Genomic DNA, 20,319 nt, shown 5'->3' on the forward strand with positions numbered 1-20,319 from the left:
GGTGATGTTCTCATCTCTCCCTGATAGACACTTACATTCCACTTAGAAACATAGAAACAGAGAATTTGTCGGCAGATAAGAACCACTTGGCCCATCTTGTCTGCCCCTTTTTTTTTACCATATTTTTTATCTCAAAACTTATTTGATCCTTATTTCTTTGTAAGGATATCCTTATGTGTATCCCATACATGCTTAAATTGCTCTACTGTCTTATCCTCTACCACCTCTGATGGGAGGCTATTCCACTTGTCCACTGCCCTTTCTGTGAAGTAATTTTTCCTCACATTTCCCCTGAACCTCCCCCCCTTCCAGTCTTAGTGCATGTCCTCGTGTCCTATTGCTTCTCTTCATTTGGAGAATGTTTCCCTCCTGGACTTTGTTAAAACTGTTTATATATTTGAAAGTTTCTATCATGTCCCCCCTTTCCCTTCTCTGCTCCAAACTATACATATTGAGATTTCTTAGTCTTTCTGGGTATGTTTTGTGATGTAGGCCATGCACCATTTTAGTTGCCCTCCTTTGTACAGTCTCTAATGTATTAATATCTTTCTGAAGATATGGCCTCCAGAATTGAACACAGTATTCTAGATGAGGCCGTACCAATGACCTATACAGTGGCATTATTACTTCTTTCTTTCTTTCTGCTGCTGATTCCTCTCCCAATGCAGCCAAGCATCTGACTTGCCTCCAGCCACCCAAGGGCCAGGGGTGAAGCCCAAGGCTGTCCCCCCCATCCAATGGCGGCGGATGGGGGCTGATAGCCTTGTGAAAAAATAAGAATATTGTTTTTTGTAGCAGTACTAAAAGTCCCAGCAAGCCTCCCCCGCAAGCTGGTACTTGGAGAACCACAAGTACCAGCATGCGGTGGACAAACGGGCCCGCTGGTACCTGTAGTACTACTACAAAAAAAATACCCCACAAAAAACAGGACACACACACCGTGACAGTAAAACTTTATTACATACATGCACACCTACATACTGTACACACATACTTACCTATGTTCACACGAGGCTCGGTCCACTTCTCCATGTAGACTCCACGGGGTACCTGTGAAAAAAATTCTACTCACATAATCCAGTGTAGCAAGTTTCCTCTTTATAATCCACGTACTTGGCAAAAAAACAAACCGGAAACCCGAACCACGCACTGAAAGGGGTCCCATGTTTACACATGGGACCCCTTTCCCCGACTGCCAGGACCCCCCTGACTCCTGTCAAAGAGGGTTCCTTCTGCCAATCAGGGAGCGCCACGTCGTGGCACTCTCCTGATTGGCTCTGTGCTCCTGTACTGTCAGTGAGGTTGCGCACTGAAGATACAATGTAGCGCATAGGCGCTCCATTGTATCCAATGGTGGGAACCTCAACCACTGACCGCAAAGTGTCAGAAGGCACCCTCTTTGACAGGAGTCAGGGGGGGGTCCTGGCAGTCGGGGAAAGGGGTCCCATGTGTAAACATGGGACCCCTTTCAGTGTGTGGTTCGGGTTTCCGGTTTGTTTTTTTGCCAAGTACGTGGATTATAAAGAGGACACTTGCTACACTGGATTATGTGAGTATAATTTTTTTCACAGGTACCCCGTGGAGTCTACATGGAGAAGTGGACCGAGCCTCGTGTGAACATAGGTAAGTATGTGTGTATGTAGGTGTGCATGTATGTAATAAAGTTTTACTGTCACGGTGTGCATGTCCTGTTTTTTTGGGGGGTATTTTTTTTGTAGTAGTACTACAGGTACCAGCGGGCCCATTTGTCCACCACATGCTGGGGTCCCCACTCCAGGGTACCCCGGCCAGGGCCGCAGGGACCTATATAAAAGTGTACCCCGTGTGTCGCATTATCTCTCTGACTAGTGGAGCCCGGTGCTGGTACAAAAAATACGGGGGACCCCTACGCTTTTTGTCCCCTGTATTTTTTGCACCAGGACCAGGCGCAGAGCCCGGTGCTGGTTGATCAAATATGGGGGAACCCCTGTCATTTTTCCCCCATATTTTTTCAACCAGGACCGTCTCAAAGAGCCCGAGGCTGGTTTTGCTTAGGAGGGGGGACCCCACGCATTTTTTTTTCTCTTAAATTTAACCCTTTCACACCCCTTCCCACTGATAAACATGCACGGATCTCACGGATCCGTGCATGCCTATCAGAACACGGTAAAAAAAAGCAGGTATATTTTAAAACTGCTTTTTTTTGCGATTTGTATTTTTTCACGGCAGTGTTTGGCTATTGCCGGCAGTGTTTGTGAAATAGAATTTTTAGTAAATTACCGAGTTGTATCAAATAACAGCCGTATTTGACCGATGGTGTATTCATTCGTATTTTTTATTCTTTGACTTAAAAAAAAATACGAATGCCCTCATCACTGCCGAGATTTGAGTTTAGTAAATTCCCCAGATGACACTTTGATGAAAAAACACCAAATCGGTCAAAATCTGGAGCTTAGTAAATATACCCCATAGAGCCAATCTTGGATGTAAAATAAGTGGCAAAGTCAAGAGCAGACAATGAGAATGGGAGAGGAGGTGGTGGTGGGCAGAGAAGGGAGTTGACAGTGGCAAAGAGGCACCAGGGGGTTGGAACACTGGGTAGAGATGAGAATTTTGAAGTATGATTGTTTAGCGAGGGAAAAGGCAGCATGGAAGAATGAGAGCATAAATTTGAAATGGAGGAAGTCTGCCTTAGAGCGTGATTTCCTCCACTGTCGCTCAGCAGTACGTGAGCATTTTTGAAGATATCTGGTGCATTTGGTGTGCAGGGATGAAGTGTTGATCTGTGAGGGTGAATAGAGGTAGGTGGAGCGACAGTCAAGAGCAGAAGTAAGAGATGCATTGTATAGGGATGTGGCTTGTTCAGGTCATGAGAGAGAGAATAGGAGAGAGAAGTGAGTCGAACAGGGAGGGTAGGGATGAGGTATCAATAGCCTCAATGTTACGCTTAGTGATGGTAGCCTTAGGAGGGAGAAATGGGGAAGTGGAGATAGATAAGTTGAAAGAGAGTAGGTGGTGATCAGAGAGGGGAAAAGGGGAGTTGGAGAAATCAGAAATATCACAACCAGATCCAGTGAGCTCCATTCACATGGGAGGGTGAGGAGGTCCACTGGGAGAGACCAAGTGAAGATGTAAGGTTAAGGAGTTTAGAGGCAGGCGATTTTGTGGGGTTATCGATAGGGATGTTGAAATCACCTAGGATAATGGAGGGAATGTCAGAAGATATGATAAATGTAGACATTATAAATGTCATCCTAATGCTACATCCCGTTCACAGGGGCAAACACGGGATTTATGGAGGAGGGTTTCCAAAAGCTTGATTTTATAGCCAGTATGGCCAGTTCATGAAGAGGGTATCATTAGTAGTAATCTACCTCATACAAAGGGGGTAATTCCAAGTTGATCGCAGCAGGAAATTTGTTAGCAGTTGGGCAAAACCATGTGCACTGCAGGGGAGGGGGGGGGGGGGGCAGATATAACATGTGCAGAGAGAGTTAGATTTGGGTGGGTTATTTTGTTTCTGTGCAGGGTAAATACTGACTGCTTTATTTTTACACTGCAATTTAGATTGCAGATTGAACTCACCACACCCAAATCTATCTCTCTCTGCACATGTTATATCTGCCCTCCCCCCCCCCCCCCCCCCCCTGCAGTGCACATGGTTTTGCCCAACTTATAAAAAATTTCCTGCTGCGATCAACTTGTAATTACCCCCAGCGTGCGGCGTGTGTAATACATCAGACATATACATGACCAGTGATCACAGTAAGCCATTAGATGCAGCAGTAGCACCAGCCCCTTTGAGCTGAATGATTCTTTTCCGCCTGTCGGCACTATACCACAATCCATGTCCTGAGCTATGCTGAGCATTGTAACGGGATGTAGTCACAAAACTGGTGGTCGGGATCCCGGCGGTCAGCATACTGACGCCAGGATCCCGGTCGCCAGAATGCCGTCAGGGTGCCGAGGGGTATTCCCACTTGTGGGTGTACATGACATCCATAGAGTGGGAATAGAACCTGCAATGTGGCAAATGCAGCGAGCCTGCAAGGGGCTTCATTTTGCTAACCCCCCCTGCCGGCATACTGGCGTCCGGGATCCCAGCGTCAGTCTGCTGAGTGCTGGGATCCTGACCGCCAGTATCCCGTACTCAACGCATTGTAACCACTACTGCTAGTGTGGTCATGATTTGAGTCACTGGCTGGGGGAAGGTGTACTGTAGGTTATATTAAGATCTGTCCACCTTAGACGTATGGAACATAGGGGGCAATTCAATTCAGTGTAATGTTGAATAGTGCTTGGTGCTTGAGTGTTTCATACCCCCCCTTCCCCCGTTTCCTCCCCCAAATGCTGTTTACCTGTCACTCACTTTATAAATAAATCTTCTGTGCATATGTTATCACTAATCAATCTCTGCATGTGCGCTGTGTGGCTTTGGTGCATACACAGTGGCATATACTCACCTCACTGCATACAGCATAGCCATTGCGTACATCTCTGAATCCGGCCCTATATTCCACCAAGATCTATTAGAAACACATCTAGGACAGCGGCTTCAATAGGAGCCGTCCCTGCAAAGTGTAAAGTGACCACTGATGCAATAACTTCACTTTTTGCTGCGGGACCCCAGCAGCCTCCTGGCAGAGTAGGCCGGACCCCCAGCAGCGTACTGACAGAGCATGTGGGACCCCCAGCAGCCTCCTGGCAGAGTAGGCCGGACCCCCAGCAGCCTCCTGTCAGAGCAGGCGGGACCCCCAGCAGCCTCCTGACAGAGCATGCGGGAACCTTAGCAGCCTACTGACAGAGCATGCGTGACCCCCAGCAGTCTACTGACAGAGCATGCGTGACCCCCAGCAGTCTACTGACAGAGCATGCGGGACCCCCAGCAGCCTACTGACAGAGCATGCGTGACCCTCAGCAGTCTACTGACAGAGCATGCGCGACCCCCAGCAGCCTCCTGACAGAGCATGCGTGACCCCCAGCAGTCTACTGACAGAGCATGCGTGACCCCCAGCAGTCTACTGACAGAGCATGCGGGACCCCCAGCAGTCTACTGACAGAGCATGCGTGATCCCCAGCAGTCTACTAACAGAGCATGCGTGACCCCCAGCAGTCTACTGACAGAGCATGCGGGACCACCAGCAGCCTACTGACAGAGCATGCGTGACCCCCAGCAGTCTACTGACAGAGCATGCGAGACCCCCAGCAGCTTTCCTGACAGAGCATGCGCGACCCCCAGCAGCTTACTGACTGAGCATGCGCGACCCCCAGCAGCCTATTGACAGAGCATGCGGGACCCCCAGCAGCCTACTGACAGAGCATGCGGGACCCCCAGCAGCCTACTGACAGAGCATGCGAGACCCCCAGCAGCTTTCCTGACTGAGCATGCGCGACCACCAGCAGCCTATTGACAGAGCATGCGTGACCCCCAGCAGCCTACTGACAGAGTATGTGGGACCCTCAGCAGCCTACTGACAGAGCATGTGGGACCCCCAGCAGCCTACTGACAGAGCATGTGGGACCCCCAGCAGCCTATTGACAGAGCATGCGGGACCCCCAGCAGCTTTACTGACAGAGCATGCGTGACCCCCAGCAGATTACTGACAGAGCATGCGGGACCCCCAGCAGCCTACTGACAGAGCATGTGGGACCCCCAGCAGCCTATTAACAGAGCATACGGGACCCCCAGCAGCCTACTGACAGAGCATGCGAGACCCCCAGCAGCTTTACTGACAGAGCATGCGTGACCCCCAGCAGATTACTGACAGAGCATGTGGGACCCCCAGCAGCCTACTGACAGAGTATGTGGGACCCCCAGCAGCTTACTGACAGAGCATGTGGGACCCCCAGCAGCTTACTGACAGAGCATGTGGGACCCCCAGCAGCTTACTGACAGAGCATGTGGGACCCCCAGCAGCTTACTGACAGAGCATGTGGGACCCCCAGCAGCTTACTGACAGAGCATGTGGGACCCCAAGCAACCTACTGACAGAGCAGGCGCGACCTCCAGCAGCTTACTGACAGAGCATGCGCGACCCCCAGCAGCCTAATGACAGAGCATGTGCGAGTGGCCATTACCAGAGAAGTATTCGGCTTGGTAAATGTCGCAATAAAGCCGCCAACAAGGATACCTATTGGAGCTGCTTTTGATCAGAAACGGGAAAACAGCAGCAGATATCTCCTATATCTGCTGTAGATTCCCCGTCATACATACTGATGATACATTCATTATGTGGGTTCCCCCTGAAAATGACCATTTTCAGAGGATTTCCTTTAAAATCTGTCTAATAAAAATGTCACTATGTTTTTTTATATGTATGTGTTTAATGAAAGTACACACGTCAGTACACCATTACTGGAGAGTACCCTCCGTGTCACTTTGGTATTTTTATTTTGCTACAAATAGGAAAAGGCCTGAGGATATCTGAAGAGGATACAATGGTGTTTTGGTGGCAGTCATCTTCGGGCTGCCTTAGGGCAAGGACTATGAAAGCAAACTAAAACAGGCTAATGCGATAACATGGCAGAGAAATACCAAACATGGGTGACCTCTCCCAGCCTAGGATCCTGCATGGTAATGCTCTGTAGATTCTTGCTGTACTTGTAGGACATGGCAGGAAGTTGTGTGATGAGTCTGAAGAAAGAGGGAGGAGGTGAAAGTAAACTTTTCTTTGCATTGATTAGCATTCGGCCCTGTGCTTTCCCTTCTGTTGGGGATTTTGCCTTTAGCTCATTGCCAAGCAACCAGATTGTAAATGTACAACAGGCAGCGTGAGGAAAGCATGCACCCAGCTCTCCCCAACTCTCACTGGTTTCTCCATAGGAGCTGCCTGCAAGATCCCACATTCCTCTGGGCTGCACTCCTTGGCAAAGGAGAGAGGGAAGAAGTGGTGCTGAAGTGCAGGGGGGCAACTGGGACACAGAGGGTACTGACTAAATTTTGGGGGCAAAACCGACGGAGGAAGGAAGGAAGGTTAAAAAGAGGAAGAGGAGGAGTACTGCACTGCATAAATCCTGAGTCTTCATTTAAGGTTTGCATCACATTTCATTTTCTTTCCCTGGACCTCCTCAGTGGCGGCTCTCCTCCATCAGTCCCAATTCTATATCCATCCATCTACTGATGCACAAACTATCCCATTCATTCCCATCCATCCATCCATCCATCCATCCATCCATCCATCCATCCATCCATCCATCTATCCATCCATCTATCCATCCATCCATCCATCCATCCATCCATCCATCCATCCATCCATCCATCCATCCATCCATCCATCCATCATGCGTTAGCCTGTAAGGAGTATGTGCTGCATTTCAATTCCCAGCCCCCCACACGTATAATGTTTATCTGGGCAGCATACTGGATTATTATTATTATTATTATTATTATTATTATTATATAGCAATAACAATACTGCAAAATGTTGGGAAGATTCCCATAAGAGACTTACAGTAGGTGTTATGATGTCAGGGTTCCACGTTGCATGTGTTACTCCAATGCATAGTATACAGGTTGCAGATTTTCAAAGTGACTTCCAATATCCATAATTTACCAGGCGTGTTACAATTTCCAGTACCAGTATTTTATGTTTGAAATAGTCATGATAATGTATTTTATACAGCATCAGGTGGTGTAATGTTATTCTGAGTGAGAAGAAGGAGTAGGGAGACGTATACAGTAGTTCAGTGTCTTTGTGATGTTAGCTGTGTTTTGCCAGAAGCAAGTAATGTCTGACCTCTATAGGTAATCTTACCCCTGCGACGCTACGTGTGCTGTGGGATGAAATGGGCTGTATACGTTACCACTAAGGGGAAGATGTATCAAGGAATGTTGAGTGGAGTAGTGGACCAGGGGAGTTGTTGCCCATACCTACCAACCAACCAATCAACTTTGGTTGTATTTATCAAGTGCATTCTGTAAAATGATAGGTAGGTGCTAATTGGTTTGTAAGGGCAACTTCTGAACCCCTTACACTGCTTGATACATCTCCCTCAAAGTATATTGGTAGAACATAGTAAAACGGTTGCTGCTGCCATTTCTGTTATTCAGTACATCAGGAGAGATGCACTGTGCAAAAGGTGAAGCTACTTCGCAATGTCCAACCTAAAACACCATAAACGTTTCATTATTATCTTGAACTACTGTTGGCTTAATCATAAGCCGTGAATACAGATGACTGAGGGGACATCCGTACATACTTGCCTACTGATTGAGCCTCTACTGTAGAAGATCTCAGAGGGGGAGGTCCTGGGTGCTGGTGATTGGTGTAATCACGACCCCGCCTCAAGCTACATTCCGCTAAGTACCGGTGTTCAGTCATTTACAAGTGCGCCAGGATCGTTCAGTGCGGTAAGGGTCTGTGACGTCGGTCGCACTATGGCATCAGACTGTCAGTGATTGACAATCTGAAGCTGTGTGGGGGCAGTGATGGCCTCCGTTTCTCAAAAAGGAGGCGTGTCACCTCCATTATGGGGGAGGGACGAGGCCAGGATCTCCTTCTGAGGATGGAGATTTCCTGGCCTCTTTGTTGGTGTTGAGGCTGCCAGCTTGCACGACCACATGAGTCACACGGCCGTCCGATGTGTTGCAGATGATCCGATGCTGCATCCCAGGATGCAGTTCAAATGAGTAATGCAGCAGGTGGCGTGACACCTCCTGCTGCATTACCATATTAGTGCTATCGCTGCAGCTTCCGGGGGACATTCAGAGTCAGTAGCAGCAAATACTGCTATTGGTAAAATCGCATGCTGACGGCCGCCCAGCACAGGGCAAGACCACCCAGCATGTGTGGCGCCGTCCAGCGATGCGATCGTAATTCAATCACACTGCAAAAACCGGCAAATAGAGGTCGACCCCTGTATTCACAGCCAGACTGTGTATACAGACGCACCGCCACCATGTTTCCCATTGCAGGAAACGCAGGCAATGTCACCCGAAAAAGTCCATGACACGCCTGCATTTCCTGCACCACTCCTCCCCCCAACGCCGTGTCTCCACCTGCAGCATATCAATCACTGTGCAATCCCATCCTTCTTTGATGTGACCGCATAATGAAAGTCTGCACATATGACCGATACATGTCCACCCGTCCACCTCTGAATACCCCCTCTAAGTACACAGCGGTGATGGGTGTGGATCATCAAATCGACAGTGTCTAGGTTGACAATGTTTAGGTCGACCATTATAGGTCGACAGTCACTAGGTTGACAGGGTTTCTAGGTCGACATGTGCTAGGTCGACAGGTCTAAAGGTCGACATGAGTTTTTCATGTTTTTTTGGTGTCGTTTTCTCCGTACAGTGACCGGGAGGCACAATTAGTGCACCGTGTCCCCTCGCATGGCTCGCTTTGCTCGCCATGCTTCGGGCAAGGTGTCTCGCTCCGCTACCGCTTCGCTCAGCACAGATTACCATTCCAATCGTAGTCCACGTGGATCGTTTAAGTATGAAAAAGTTCCAAAAAAAAATAAAAAAATGTGAAAAACTCATGTTGATCTTTTGACCTGTGGACCTAGCACATGTCGACCTAGAAAGCTTGTCGACATTCAGACCCTGTCGACCTAGTGACTGTCGACCTATAGTGGTCGACCTAAACATTGTTGACCTAGACAGTGTCGATCTTCAGACCGGATCCCGCGGTGATAGCTCCTCCAACCACATCTGAATCAGCCCCATAGTGTACTTTGTATACTAGATTAGTACTTTTGTTGCAAAGTCACAGATTAATCAAAACCATAGGTGGTGCAGGCATGGTGTGGGTCATTCATATCGGTCCTCTCCTTGCCTATTAACCAAGATTGAGTCGCACATAGACGCTACATGAAATGCCAACGTCAGTATGCAGTGTACTCATACAGTCACATTAGTGATGTCAGTAAGGGCATATATTGTGAAACATACTCTGGCGGGTCGCAAAGTCCATGGATTTAAGGTTATCTCTGCTTAAGCACAGGCGACTTAATTTAGTACCTCAATCAATTTGATTATACAATATGTGCACAAGCAGGGATATCCTTAATGCCTGTACTGTTAGGGTGCCCTGAAGACTGAGTTTGGGGAACCCTGATATAAAGGGAAGTGTTACTGGGCAGTTCATAGATATTGAAGAAAATGGGACTATGAAGATATTTGTCACTTCTTTCTGTTTTACATGTTAAATTGTGCGTGTATCTGAAACTGTATATGAGCTGCAGAACCGGCGTGTCATGCTCGCCCTGATCCGCACCAAGGCACCCACCTTTGTAGTACGCCCCGCCTATTTTAAAGTAAGCCCGGCCTTTTTTCAGTCTACGCTATAAGGGAATTGGGACAATTGGGAGGTGTGATGACTTCGTGTGTACTCATGAAGGCAAATTGGGTGGAAGTAGATCTTAGCTAGGCTGACCATATTATCCCTTAAACCTGGGACACTCATGAATTACACAGGTTCTGTGGCTGCTTGAAACCAGGTGAAATGCAGGCTTGTAGTCAGCCAGCCACAGAACCTGTGTAATTCATAAGTCTCCCAAGTTCAAGGGATAATATGGTCAGCCTATACTTAGAGATGCCAATTCTGTCTGCCCAGTCTCTGAGAATCCTTATAAAGCAAAATTCCAGAAATATGTACATTTCAGCTGTTGGGCTTCTTAAAGAAACAATGTCTGAATAATGTAAAGCCAGGAAAGCAACACCCCCCCCCCCCCCCCCCCCCCCTCCGCCTAAGTTTCCAGCAGAGTCAAAGGTTAACTCCTCATCCGCATGCTTCCTGGTATGGAAGCTGTTGTAGTACAGCTCAGTAATGCACACACTGATTGCTTTGTGCTGTAGCTGGAGGTGAGAAGAAGTGCTTGATAATGAAGTGGTAACTAATGCCCAATTAGTTCTCCTTTGTCTGACAATGACTAGTAATCTGCAGAATTTCCTGTCGCTCCACAGGTGTATAATGACGCCTGCAGGGCTGGAATACCTCAAAGGCAGCGTACCTTCCCCAGGGAGACTAATAACACCCCATAGCTTTGTCTAGCACACTCTTGTCCAGCCTGACCTTTCGCAGACAGGAGTCATAGCTCTGCGTGTGTAGGGTCTGCCTATCAAATATTAAACAGAGAATTTCTTCCCTCAAACAGCGCTCGTCTAAACGTCAATCACAGCGCATACCGCTAGCACAATACTGACCTGTCCTACCTGTTATTAGTCTCAGGGAAATGCTGAACAGTTCTTTTAATTGTTCTTTCAATGGAATTTTTGGGATTACTGGTCTGTATTTGTTTGTCTTCCTGTTGGTCTGACCATTAGCCTGCATCATTAATAGGAAATAATTGCTGTCTGTAGCCATTGGCTAACCTAACATGGTGGGAAATGGACAGCATTCTAACACTGACGCTATTAATAGCCAAGAGAGACAATAAAAATGGTAATCATCCTGTTTTATTGAATTACTTGCAACTGTTTGGTATTTAACGTGTTTGAAATGTCCTTTTATACAATAGACATCCACCTCAGTAGGGTTTGCTTATGAATAGTGACAGACTTGCACAAAGCAACGAGTCATTACAACCAGTCAATAATTATACCCCTTTCACACCACCGCTTCAACCCAGATTATTGTCGGGTTAACCCGGGTCGCAGCTCAGTGTGAAAGGGTTTAATGAAAAATAAAAAGGGTCCAGTGACCCCTGGCGCTTGGAGATGCGCCAGATCCCTGGCGCTTGGAGATGATGTCATCTACAAGCACCAGCAGAACAGTTCCATTGCACCCATGTGCAGGGTGAACAGCGCCGATCTGGAAGTAAATCAGGTCGGTGCCGTGGTGCGAAAGGGGTCTATTCTGGGTCTGAACCCCAGTTTGGAACTGTGTTCCAAAATTCGGGTCAGACCCAAGACTTTGGTGTGATAGGGGTATGATTGTTCTATTACAATACGGGTTAATGACATAAAGGGGCTTACACCTATTTATTATTATTATTATTATTACATTTTATTTATAAGGCGCCACATGTGTTTCGCAGCGCCGTACAAAGGACAGTACAGGGAGACAAAACAGCATTACAGTAAATAAATAACAGAAATAGAGTACAGGTAACAGAGCACCACACGTTCTCAAGACATAATACAGCTAAGATGTAAGTATTGATGGAGTGATCATCGTACTACTAGGCTGATGGCCATAGATAGAGATGAGCCTTTACTAGCAGGACAAAGATGGTCGTTGAGTAGGGTAGAGCTGCGAGTGAAATGTGTCGAGACGAGGGCTTAGATAACAAGAGGAAAGAGGGCCCTGCTCTGAAGAGCTAACAATCTAGTGGGGAGTGCCTAGTGATTTTGCTCAGACAGTGAACGCATGTAGATGCGTAATTGCAGAACCACGCGCAATTTGCACTCATCAATACTTAAAGCAAGAGAATCAGAATGGGAGTAGAGATGGTAAATGGTGGTGATGTCATTGCAAATCAACCATCGATGGTTTAACCATCAGTGCTTCTGTTGTACGCATGCACAGTTGGCTGCAGGGACTTGCGCATGCTTACTGCTGCTGTGCAGTCAACATCACTTCTGTGTGTCCGCACCTGCGTTTACGTAGTGCACCCATCGGATGGGCATCGGAATGAGTCTTGCGATGATTAGCAACCATCACAATCCAGGTATCGAATGGCAAGATCATTTCCAAAGTGGCGGAAACTTCGGTCCATCCCTAAAGGAGGGTGGGAATGGGGCAGTGTCCTGTTGTTCTCCGCAGGCAAAGTTCAGTAACAGCTTATGCAGACCAGAATATGCACTGGCAACAGGGTTGATGTGGAGACGTACAGTATGCTTCTTGAGACGTATATGGATCTGCATATCTGTGGATATGCACTATTTTCGCTGGCCCTTTTGGGTTTTTTCTTTTTCATTTTTTTTTTAAGTAGTAGGTTCTGCATATTTTGCTCTCTATCAGCCTCATAGTCATAATTGCCGATTTTTTGACTGCCAGCAGTGCATGGGAAGGCAGGATGCATGGTGCAGCTAAGTGGAATGTACATGGACATGTCGCAATTTTGTAATTATGGCTATGACTCCAATTATTGTGGTCCTGCCCCCTTTGTTGTGGCCCTGCCGCCCATCATCATCGCCCTGCCCCCCCATTATTCTGGCCCTTCCCCCGTCATTGTGGCCCAACCCCCCCCCCCCCCCCATCACCATGGCCCAGGCTACGATGAAGCATTTTAATGCAAATTGCGTCATCAAGTCATCTGAATCGACAACAGACAGCCTTCGGGAGACTTGTCCATTTTTCCTGGTGTCCGGGAGAGACACCTGAAATTCTGGAGTCTGCAGGACATTCCTTTCAGAACATTTCCTCTACTTTTCCCCATTTAAAACATCCACTTTGTTCTTTTACCTCTTATTTTCATCCCTTTGTCTTTTAAATTGCTAGCTCTTTGGAGTCAGGCCCTGATTCCTATTTTGTCTCCAAGTTTGTGATTGTTAAAATTAAGCAATTTTGTAATGCATTTTATGTACTGATCACACCACTGTAAGCTTTACACATTATTAATAATAATAATAATAATAATATTATTATTATTATTATTATTATTATTATTATTATAGTTAGACAGTCCAGCTTCATGTGCTTTCATATCAATGAATTCAGTCAGATTTCCCTTTGGGATCAATAAAAGGCCTCCGTGTAATGCCTAATTCATGGTATGTTGGGGTCAGCGGAGGGGGGATAAAATAGGGTATAGATTCCCTCTAATAGTGTTGGGAACCATTAAGTTAATCCTTTCTCAAGTTAGGAATGTATGTGGAATTTCCTCCTCATCCTCCCCATAAACCATATCTAAAAGGATCTTTCTTGTCTTACAGAGTCTGGGGTCAGTGGACCGGAAAGAATTTCAAACACCAAGGTAAGAAGTTTTCCTTGTCCTGTTGTGTTTATCTGCGTTACCACAACCTATTCAGTCCTTAATGGGAGTTCATACCGCAAGTATGGGCAAGTGCACAAGATTTACAGGAGGGGAAAGGGGGGGGGGGGGGGGGGGTTCTAATTGTGCCTTTAACCGAAACATTATTTAGCAGACATTATTGATGCAACCCGTTCCAGGAACTGCTGTGCAAAGCGAATATGTGCTTGTGCAAGGCTGGAACTGGCAGGAAACAGTTGTCTTTATATTTTAAGTCTGGCCTGGAGGTGGATTCTGCGCACCTGTAACTCCACCTGTACTGGCCTATGGCAATGAGCTATGTGTGATGCAAAGGTCTATTTAACAAGCAGTGATAACCTCTTTTTCAGGTTACTAGTAGAAAAAGAGGTATTATGGCTTCGGGCAATTTACCAACAGGATATTGCAGAAAGCAGGGACAGACTGGGGCTAAAATTCGACCCTGGCATTTTTTTCCTGTGCTCACTTGCAAAAAGGGTGCGTGGCCACTTGTCACAGGGGCGTGGCCATGCAGCACAGGGTTCCGTGAGTCATGGGGGTGTGGCCTTGTGGCATGCATGACAAGTAGAGCGCTGGGAGGCCATGTCATTTGCTAGAATTGTCAGATGGTCTGTCCAGCCGTAGCAGAGAATGTAGTAATTTCTCCTGTGGTCACGTCACTTTAAGTTTGTTCTCTGTGGTGTCCCCTTATCCTAGTGTGTGGACTGCGACCTCTGAGTAATTGTGATGACAAAACTGACAACCTGCAGAGGCCAGACAGCAGAGAAAACTTACCTTATCTTGCACCGTCTCTGCTGGTATCACTCTTGCCCTTAAGGTGCATACGCACGGTGCGATTTTACCTCGGATATGGACTTCCATATTGGAAGTAAATATGGTGCATATCGCACCATGGCCCTCATTCCGAGTTGTTCGCTCGCAAGCTGCTTTTAGCAGCATTGCACACGCTAAGCCGCCGCCTACTGGGAGTGTATCTTAGCTTAGCAAAATTGCAAACGAAAGGTTCTCAAAATTGCGAATAGAAATTTCTTTGCAGTTTCTGAGTAGCTCGGGACTTACTCTGCCACTGCGATCAGTTCAGTCAGTTTTGTTCCTGGTTTGACGTCACAAACACACCCAGCGTTCACCCAGACACTCCTCCGTTTCTCCAGCCACTCCCGCGTTTTTCCCAGAAACTGTAGCGTTTTTTCACACACTCCCATAAAACGAACAGTTTCCGCCCAGAAACACCCACTTCCTGTCAATCACATTACGATCACCAGAACGAAGAAAAAACCTCGTAATGCCGTGAGTAAAATACCAAACTTCTTAGCAAATTTACTTGGCGCAGTCGCAGTGCGAACATTGCGCATGCGCAATTAGCGGAAAATCGCTGCGATGCGAAGAAAATTACAGAGCGAACAACTCGGAATGACCACCTATGTGTATACACCTTGCGATGCCGATGCGCGGTCCTGCAGGATCGGCATCGCAATGAAATATAGTGGGAGCAGGCAGGGCCAATACTGTCTATAGGCCTAATTCAGACCTGGATGCTGCAGCGGCAGCGTTCACAGACTTAAGGCACCGCGCGTGCGCACAAAGTGAGATGCGACGGGTACGGTCCGGACATGCCTCTGTGTTTGTCGGGTAACCATGTGCCTTCGCAGCTAGGCTGCGTAGGCAGAGGGCAACTTGGCAGGTGTGAAAGCCGCCATGCGATGCTTTCGCATGTCTGTGCGTGGGGGGGGGGGGGGGGGGTTGATCCGGCATGTGGGAAGCGGACTTGCCCTGTGCTGGGCTTCCCCCCGCATATCAAAGATTGTGATCGTAGATGTGCGTTTTTTCGCACATCTACGATCAGGTCTGAATTAAGCCCTATATCGGAGGCTCATGCCTCCGGCGTCAATTCGCACCGTGTGTACGCAGGTTTAGATTACCCGCCATTAATACATGGACCATACAGTGGGTGTTCCAACTTGAGAAAAACCTAGAACCTTCATATAGAAAATTACTTTCATGGATTTTAAACATTAATATTGCTATAATGTAAGTTGTACCTTATATACTTGTTCTACAAAGCTTCACTGCTTATACGTGAATCTGTTCCTAATGGATAATAAAATATTAGTGTTTAGTGCGCAAACTGCGCATGTGTAATCTTTCCAGCCAGCACCCGCGCAGTATGAGAATGCAGAGAATAAATTGCATGAAGCCTTTCCCTGGAGCATTATGTTTCTAGCAAAGGCAATTTTAGCTTTGCACAGATTTGCACATCAGGGTACGGGATAGTGTATATTGGATACATTGCAGCGGCAATTTTGCGGTGAGCTGTGATGCAGAATGTAAAGTAGTGCAGCTCACAGGCTGATATTAATAATACTCCTTTCAGACCGCCACCTCTGGACACGGGTTATAGGCACATGAACACGCATAACCCGTGTTCATGTGCGGTCTGAAAGGTGCAAGGGTTGAAATACCGGGTCGAGTAACCCTGTATGTCAACCCTGGTCGTGAGCAGGGTTGAACACGTTTTGAACCCGGCTCACTGTGCGGTGTGAACGGGAGCCGGGCCGATGCGACCAGTTTCCCGTTCACTCTCTGTGTACGGGCGGCGCTTGCGTCACAACAGACTACACCAATTCTGCAATATGCCAGGTTGCAGTCAGCGGCGGCGGGGAGCCTGAGGTGTGTCGCACGCTGGGACAGGGCCGTAACTAGGTGTGTGCCGATGGTGCATTGCCCACAGCGCAAATGCACTGAGGCGCACCATCGGGCAACACACCCGCAGGGCCGCAATCTCTAGACTCCAGTCTGCACACACACTCACTGCCGCTGGCGGCACCGCCTGTGTCCAGCATGCGGCGCAGCCTGTGTCCTGACTCCCGCTGGTGGTGCCCCCTGTGTGCCGCTGGCGGCGCCGCCTGTGTCCAGCAAGCGGTGCCGCCTGTGTCCCGTCTCCCGCTGGCAGTGCCGCCTGTGTTCCGCTGGTGGCGGCGCAGCCTGTGTCCAGTGCGTGGCGCCGCCTGTGTCCCGTCTCCCGCTGGCAGCGCTGCCTGTGTCCCGTCACCCACCACCGGCGCTGCACTCACCTGGATTACCGCACAAGCTGACTGTCAGACCAGTGCCCAGGGGACTGTGATGCTGCTGTAGTCATGTACTGACAGCCCCCTTCATCCTCTATCTATCTATCCTGCCGTCATGTGTAAAAAGGGGGACGCTGGCTGCCGTAATGTGTAAAAAGGGGGATGCAGGCTGCCGTAATGTGTAAAAAGGAGATGCTGTCTGCCGTAATGTGTAAAAAAGGGGAATCTGTTCGCTGTAATGTGTAAAAGGGTCTCTACCTGGTGTAGTGGTGCTACTGTGTGGCGTAATGTGAATAATGAGACTACTGTGCACCGTAATATGAATTGGTATTATTTTGTGGCCACACCCCTTCCCCATGAAGCCACGCCCCTATATATTTTTTGCGTGGCTATGACGCACACTGCCCCTATTTTACATAAAGGGGGGGCGCCAATGCCGTTTCTTGCACACAGCGCTAAAATGTCTAGTTACGGCACTGCGCTGGGATGTCCCCGTGTCAGGCTCCCATGTGCGACCTGCCTCAGGCAGTCTGGAAGGGGTATAAATAGATCCAATTATCACAAGCACCAGTAAGCTCTTGTATGTCGTGTCTCCTTGGTTAAATGCTTGTTACAGAATTTTCTTGCATATTAAGGGGATGATCCTGAGGTGTGAGCAAAGCAAACAAACAAAAAAGCAAGTAACTTGGGCTTGATACAGATACAGATGCAGCGCCGTCAAGTGATTTTTTTGCAACTGCATATGTGATGATGTTCATAATAGTGTACGACATCACTAAAATTTGAGAAGGGGTTTTTAATCCCTAGGCACTTCAAGGTGGAGACTGGGAGGTGATCTAAAGAGAGTGAAAAAACTCCAAACATTTCATGGGCGTGGTATGGGACCACCAGGGGTTTGTCTGGGAACGCTGCTACAGTCCCAATTGTAGATCCGCTGTGTCAGAGGCCATGCTTAGTCGGATGTGAATAGAGTAGCTAGAGCAGGCATGTCCAAACTGCGGCCCTCCAGCTGTTGTGAAACTGCATATCCCAGCATGCCCTGACAGAGTTTTGCTGTCAGAGAATGCTAAAGCTGTGTCAGGGCATGCTGGGATGTGTAGTTTCTCAACAGCTGCAGGGCCGCAGTTTGGACATGCCTGAGCTAGAGTATACCCACGTTGCAACTTCATTGCAATTGCACGTCGGAGCCTGAAAGTGGGCATCTCATCGCTCATACACTCCGTATCATGGTGCGACACAAAGGTCTACCTCTCAACTGTCCAGATCCCGCGATGGGGAGGGGGGGGGGGGGGCGTAGTTGGGAGGACCCTGCAACTCGCAGCCCTGTTGACAGAGGGGCTGAGGGTATGGCATGCCCCGACAGTGATGAAAATGGGGCTTGCAATTGTGGCATTCCTGTGAAGCCACACCCCCTTTTGCTGAGGTCATACCTCCTTTTCGTGCATGCGCAGGGGTCCCTGTTTCACCTGGAGGAAAGTTGGGAGGTATGCAAAGGGAAGGCTGAGATTAGCATCTGCATATTTCTCCAACCACTACTGGGGGAGCGCATGCATTACCAACCATCTCTGGGTAAAACCATGTGCACTGCAGGTGGGAGAGATGTAACATGTGCAGAGACAGTTAGATTTGGGAAGGGTGTGTCCTTGCTCAAATGAGTCAAATCTAGATTACAGTGTAAAAAGAAAGTTGTCCAGTATTTGTGGAGTACATGCAAAATCAATACACGCATTGGCAGCCCTAGCAGTGCCAGATGGTTTGTTACAGGTGGAATAAGGCCCTAATGTAAACATTTCTGCTGTTCTGCTTTCTTATGGGAAGTGCATATTGGGGGTCATTCCGAGTTGATCAGGCACCCGGATATGCGGGGGGACGCCCAGCACATGGCTAGTCCGCCCCGCATGTCAGTGTGCCCCCCCCCAAAATGGCGGCCAAACGCCGCCGTGCCGCCCCCTCCCGCCCAGCGACCGCCTCTGCCTGTCAATCAAGCAGAGGCGATCGCTAGGGAACAAAGGCCTTCGGCCGTCCGGCATGCGCCGGCGCACTGCAGCGCAGGCACATGCGCAGTTCCGACCCGATCGCTACGCTGCGATAAACTGCAGCGAGCGATCGGGTCGGAATGACTCCCATGGATTTTAAGGTCTAGTAATATTCCCAAATCTTATCATGCCTTAAAATGTAGTATGTTATTGAGAGGAATTGGGGATGATTCAGATCTGATTGCTAGGCAGTGTATTTTGCTGCCCTGCGATCAGATAGTTGCCCCCCTACAGGGGAGTGGTTTTTCGCTGTGCACGTGTGTGATCGCATGTGTAGCAGAGCTGTACAAACAGATTTTGTGCAGTCTCTGTGCAGCCCAGGACTTACTCAGCTGCTGCGATCACTTCAGCCTGTTCATGAACGGATTTGATGTCAGGAACCCTCCCTGCAAACACCTGGACACGTCTGCGTTTTTCCAAACACTCCCTGAAAACGGTCAGTTGACACCCACAAACGCCCTCTTCCTGTCAATCTCCTTGCGTACGCCCGTGCGAATGGATCCTTTGCACAAACCCATCACTGACCGGCGATCCCCTTTGCAGCCATGCAGGGCGCCTGCGCATTCGGTGCATACGCATGCGCAGTTCGGGTCTGATCGCCCGCTGTGCGAAAACGCACAGCAACGATCAGGTCTGAATTACCCCCTTAGTTCAGAGCTCAGTATGGGGCAGATGTATTCAGCCTGGAGAAGGGATAAAGCAGTGATAAGTGTTAGGTGAAAACACACCAGCGTCATTTTTCAAACCCGTAGTCATTGGCTGGTGCATTATCACTTTATACTTATCACTGCTTTATCACTTCTCCAGGCTTAATACATCAGCCCCAAAGTTCTGTATTCCCTGTGATAAGCAAACAGTACTAATATCCAGCTACTTATCTATGCAATGTTTACCAGTAATTATATTTTTATTTCATTCATAATCTGTTTTGAACCGCAAGTGTGAGAAAAGTGGATTTGGTGGGACATAGTGAAGCTGCTAATACCGCTTTTAGACCTAATACCGCGGATCGCAGCTGGGAGCCTGACACTGGTGCTACCCGGCTGCGACCCGCGTCAGCCCCCTTTCAGACCGGAGTCACCAGCCCGGCATATTGCCGGGTTGGTGAAGTTGCCGGTGACGCAATGGGGGCGGCGCTTGGAGATCACATGATCTCCAAGCGCCGCCCGCACATAGACTGTAAACGATGCGACCCGGCTACTGTTTACACTGCACAGTTTTCCGGGGTGAACACATGTTCAACCCCGCAAACTTCCCGAGTTGTAATACCGGGTCACTCGAACCGGACTATTCCAACTCAGGGCCGTAACTAGAGGAGGGTCCTAAGGGGGCATGCG

The 20,319-nt window shown here is 48.4% G+C and overlaps 1 protein-coding gene across 7 annotated transcripts in view; it reads left to right on the forward strand.

The window, feature by feature from the left end:
* LOC134945416 (ankyrin repeat and fibronectin type-III domain-containing protein 1-like) overlaps positions 1–20,319 on the forward strand; it is a 1,003,308-nt gene that overhangs the window by 678,883 nt on the left and 304,106 nt on the right. For 6 of the 7 annotated variants that reach the window (XM_063934677.1, XM_063934674.1, XM_063934676.1 and 3 more), the window contains one exon: positions 13,805–13,845. In XM_063934677.1, the coding sequence (XP_063790747.1) occupies positions 13,805–13,845 (41 nt within the window). Of the gene's footprint in view, positions 1–6,739; positions 7,011–13,804; positions 13,846–20,319 lie in introns of those variants that run through there. The other variant, XM_063934679.1, reaches the window with a different exon arrangement.

Source organism: Pseudophryne corroboree, chromosome 7 (genome assembly GCF_028390025.1).
Source record: "Pseudophryne corroboree isolate aPseCor3 chromosome 7, aPseCor3.hap2, whole genome shotgun sequence".
NCBI classification, from domain to species: Eukaryota; Metazoa; Chordata; class Amphibia; order Anura; family Myobatrachidae; genus Pseudophryne; species Pseudophryne corroboree.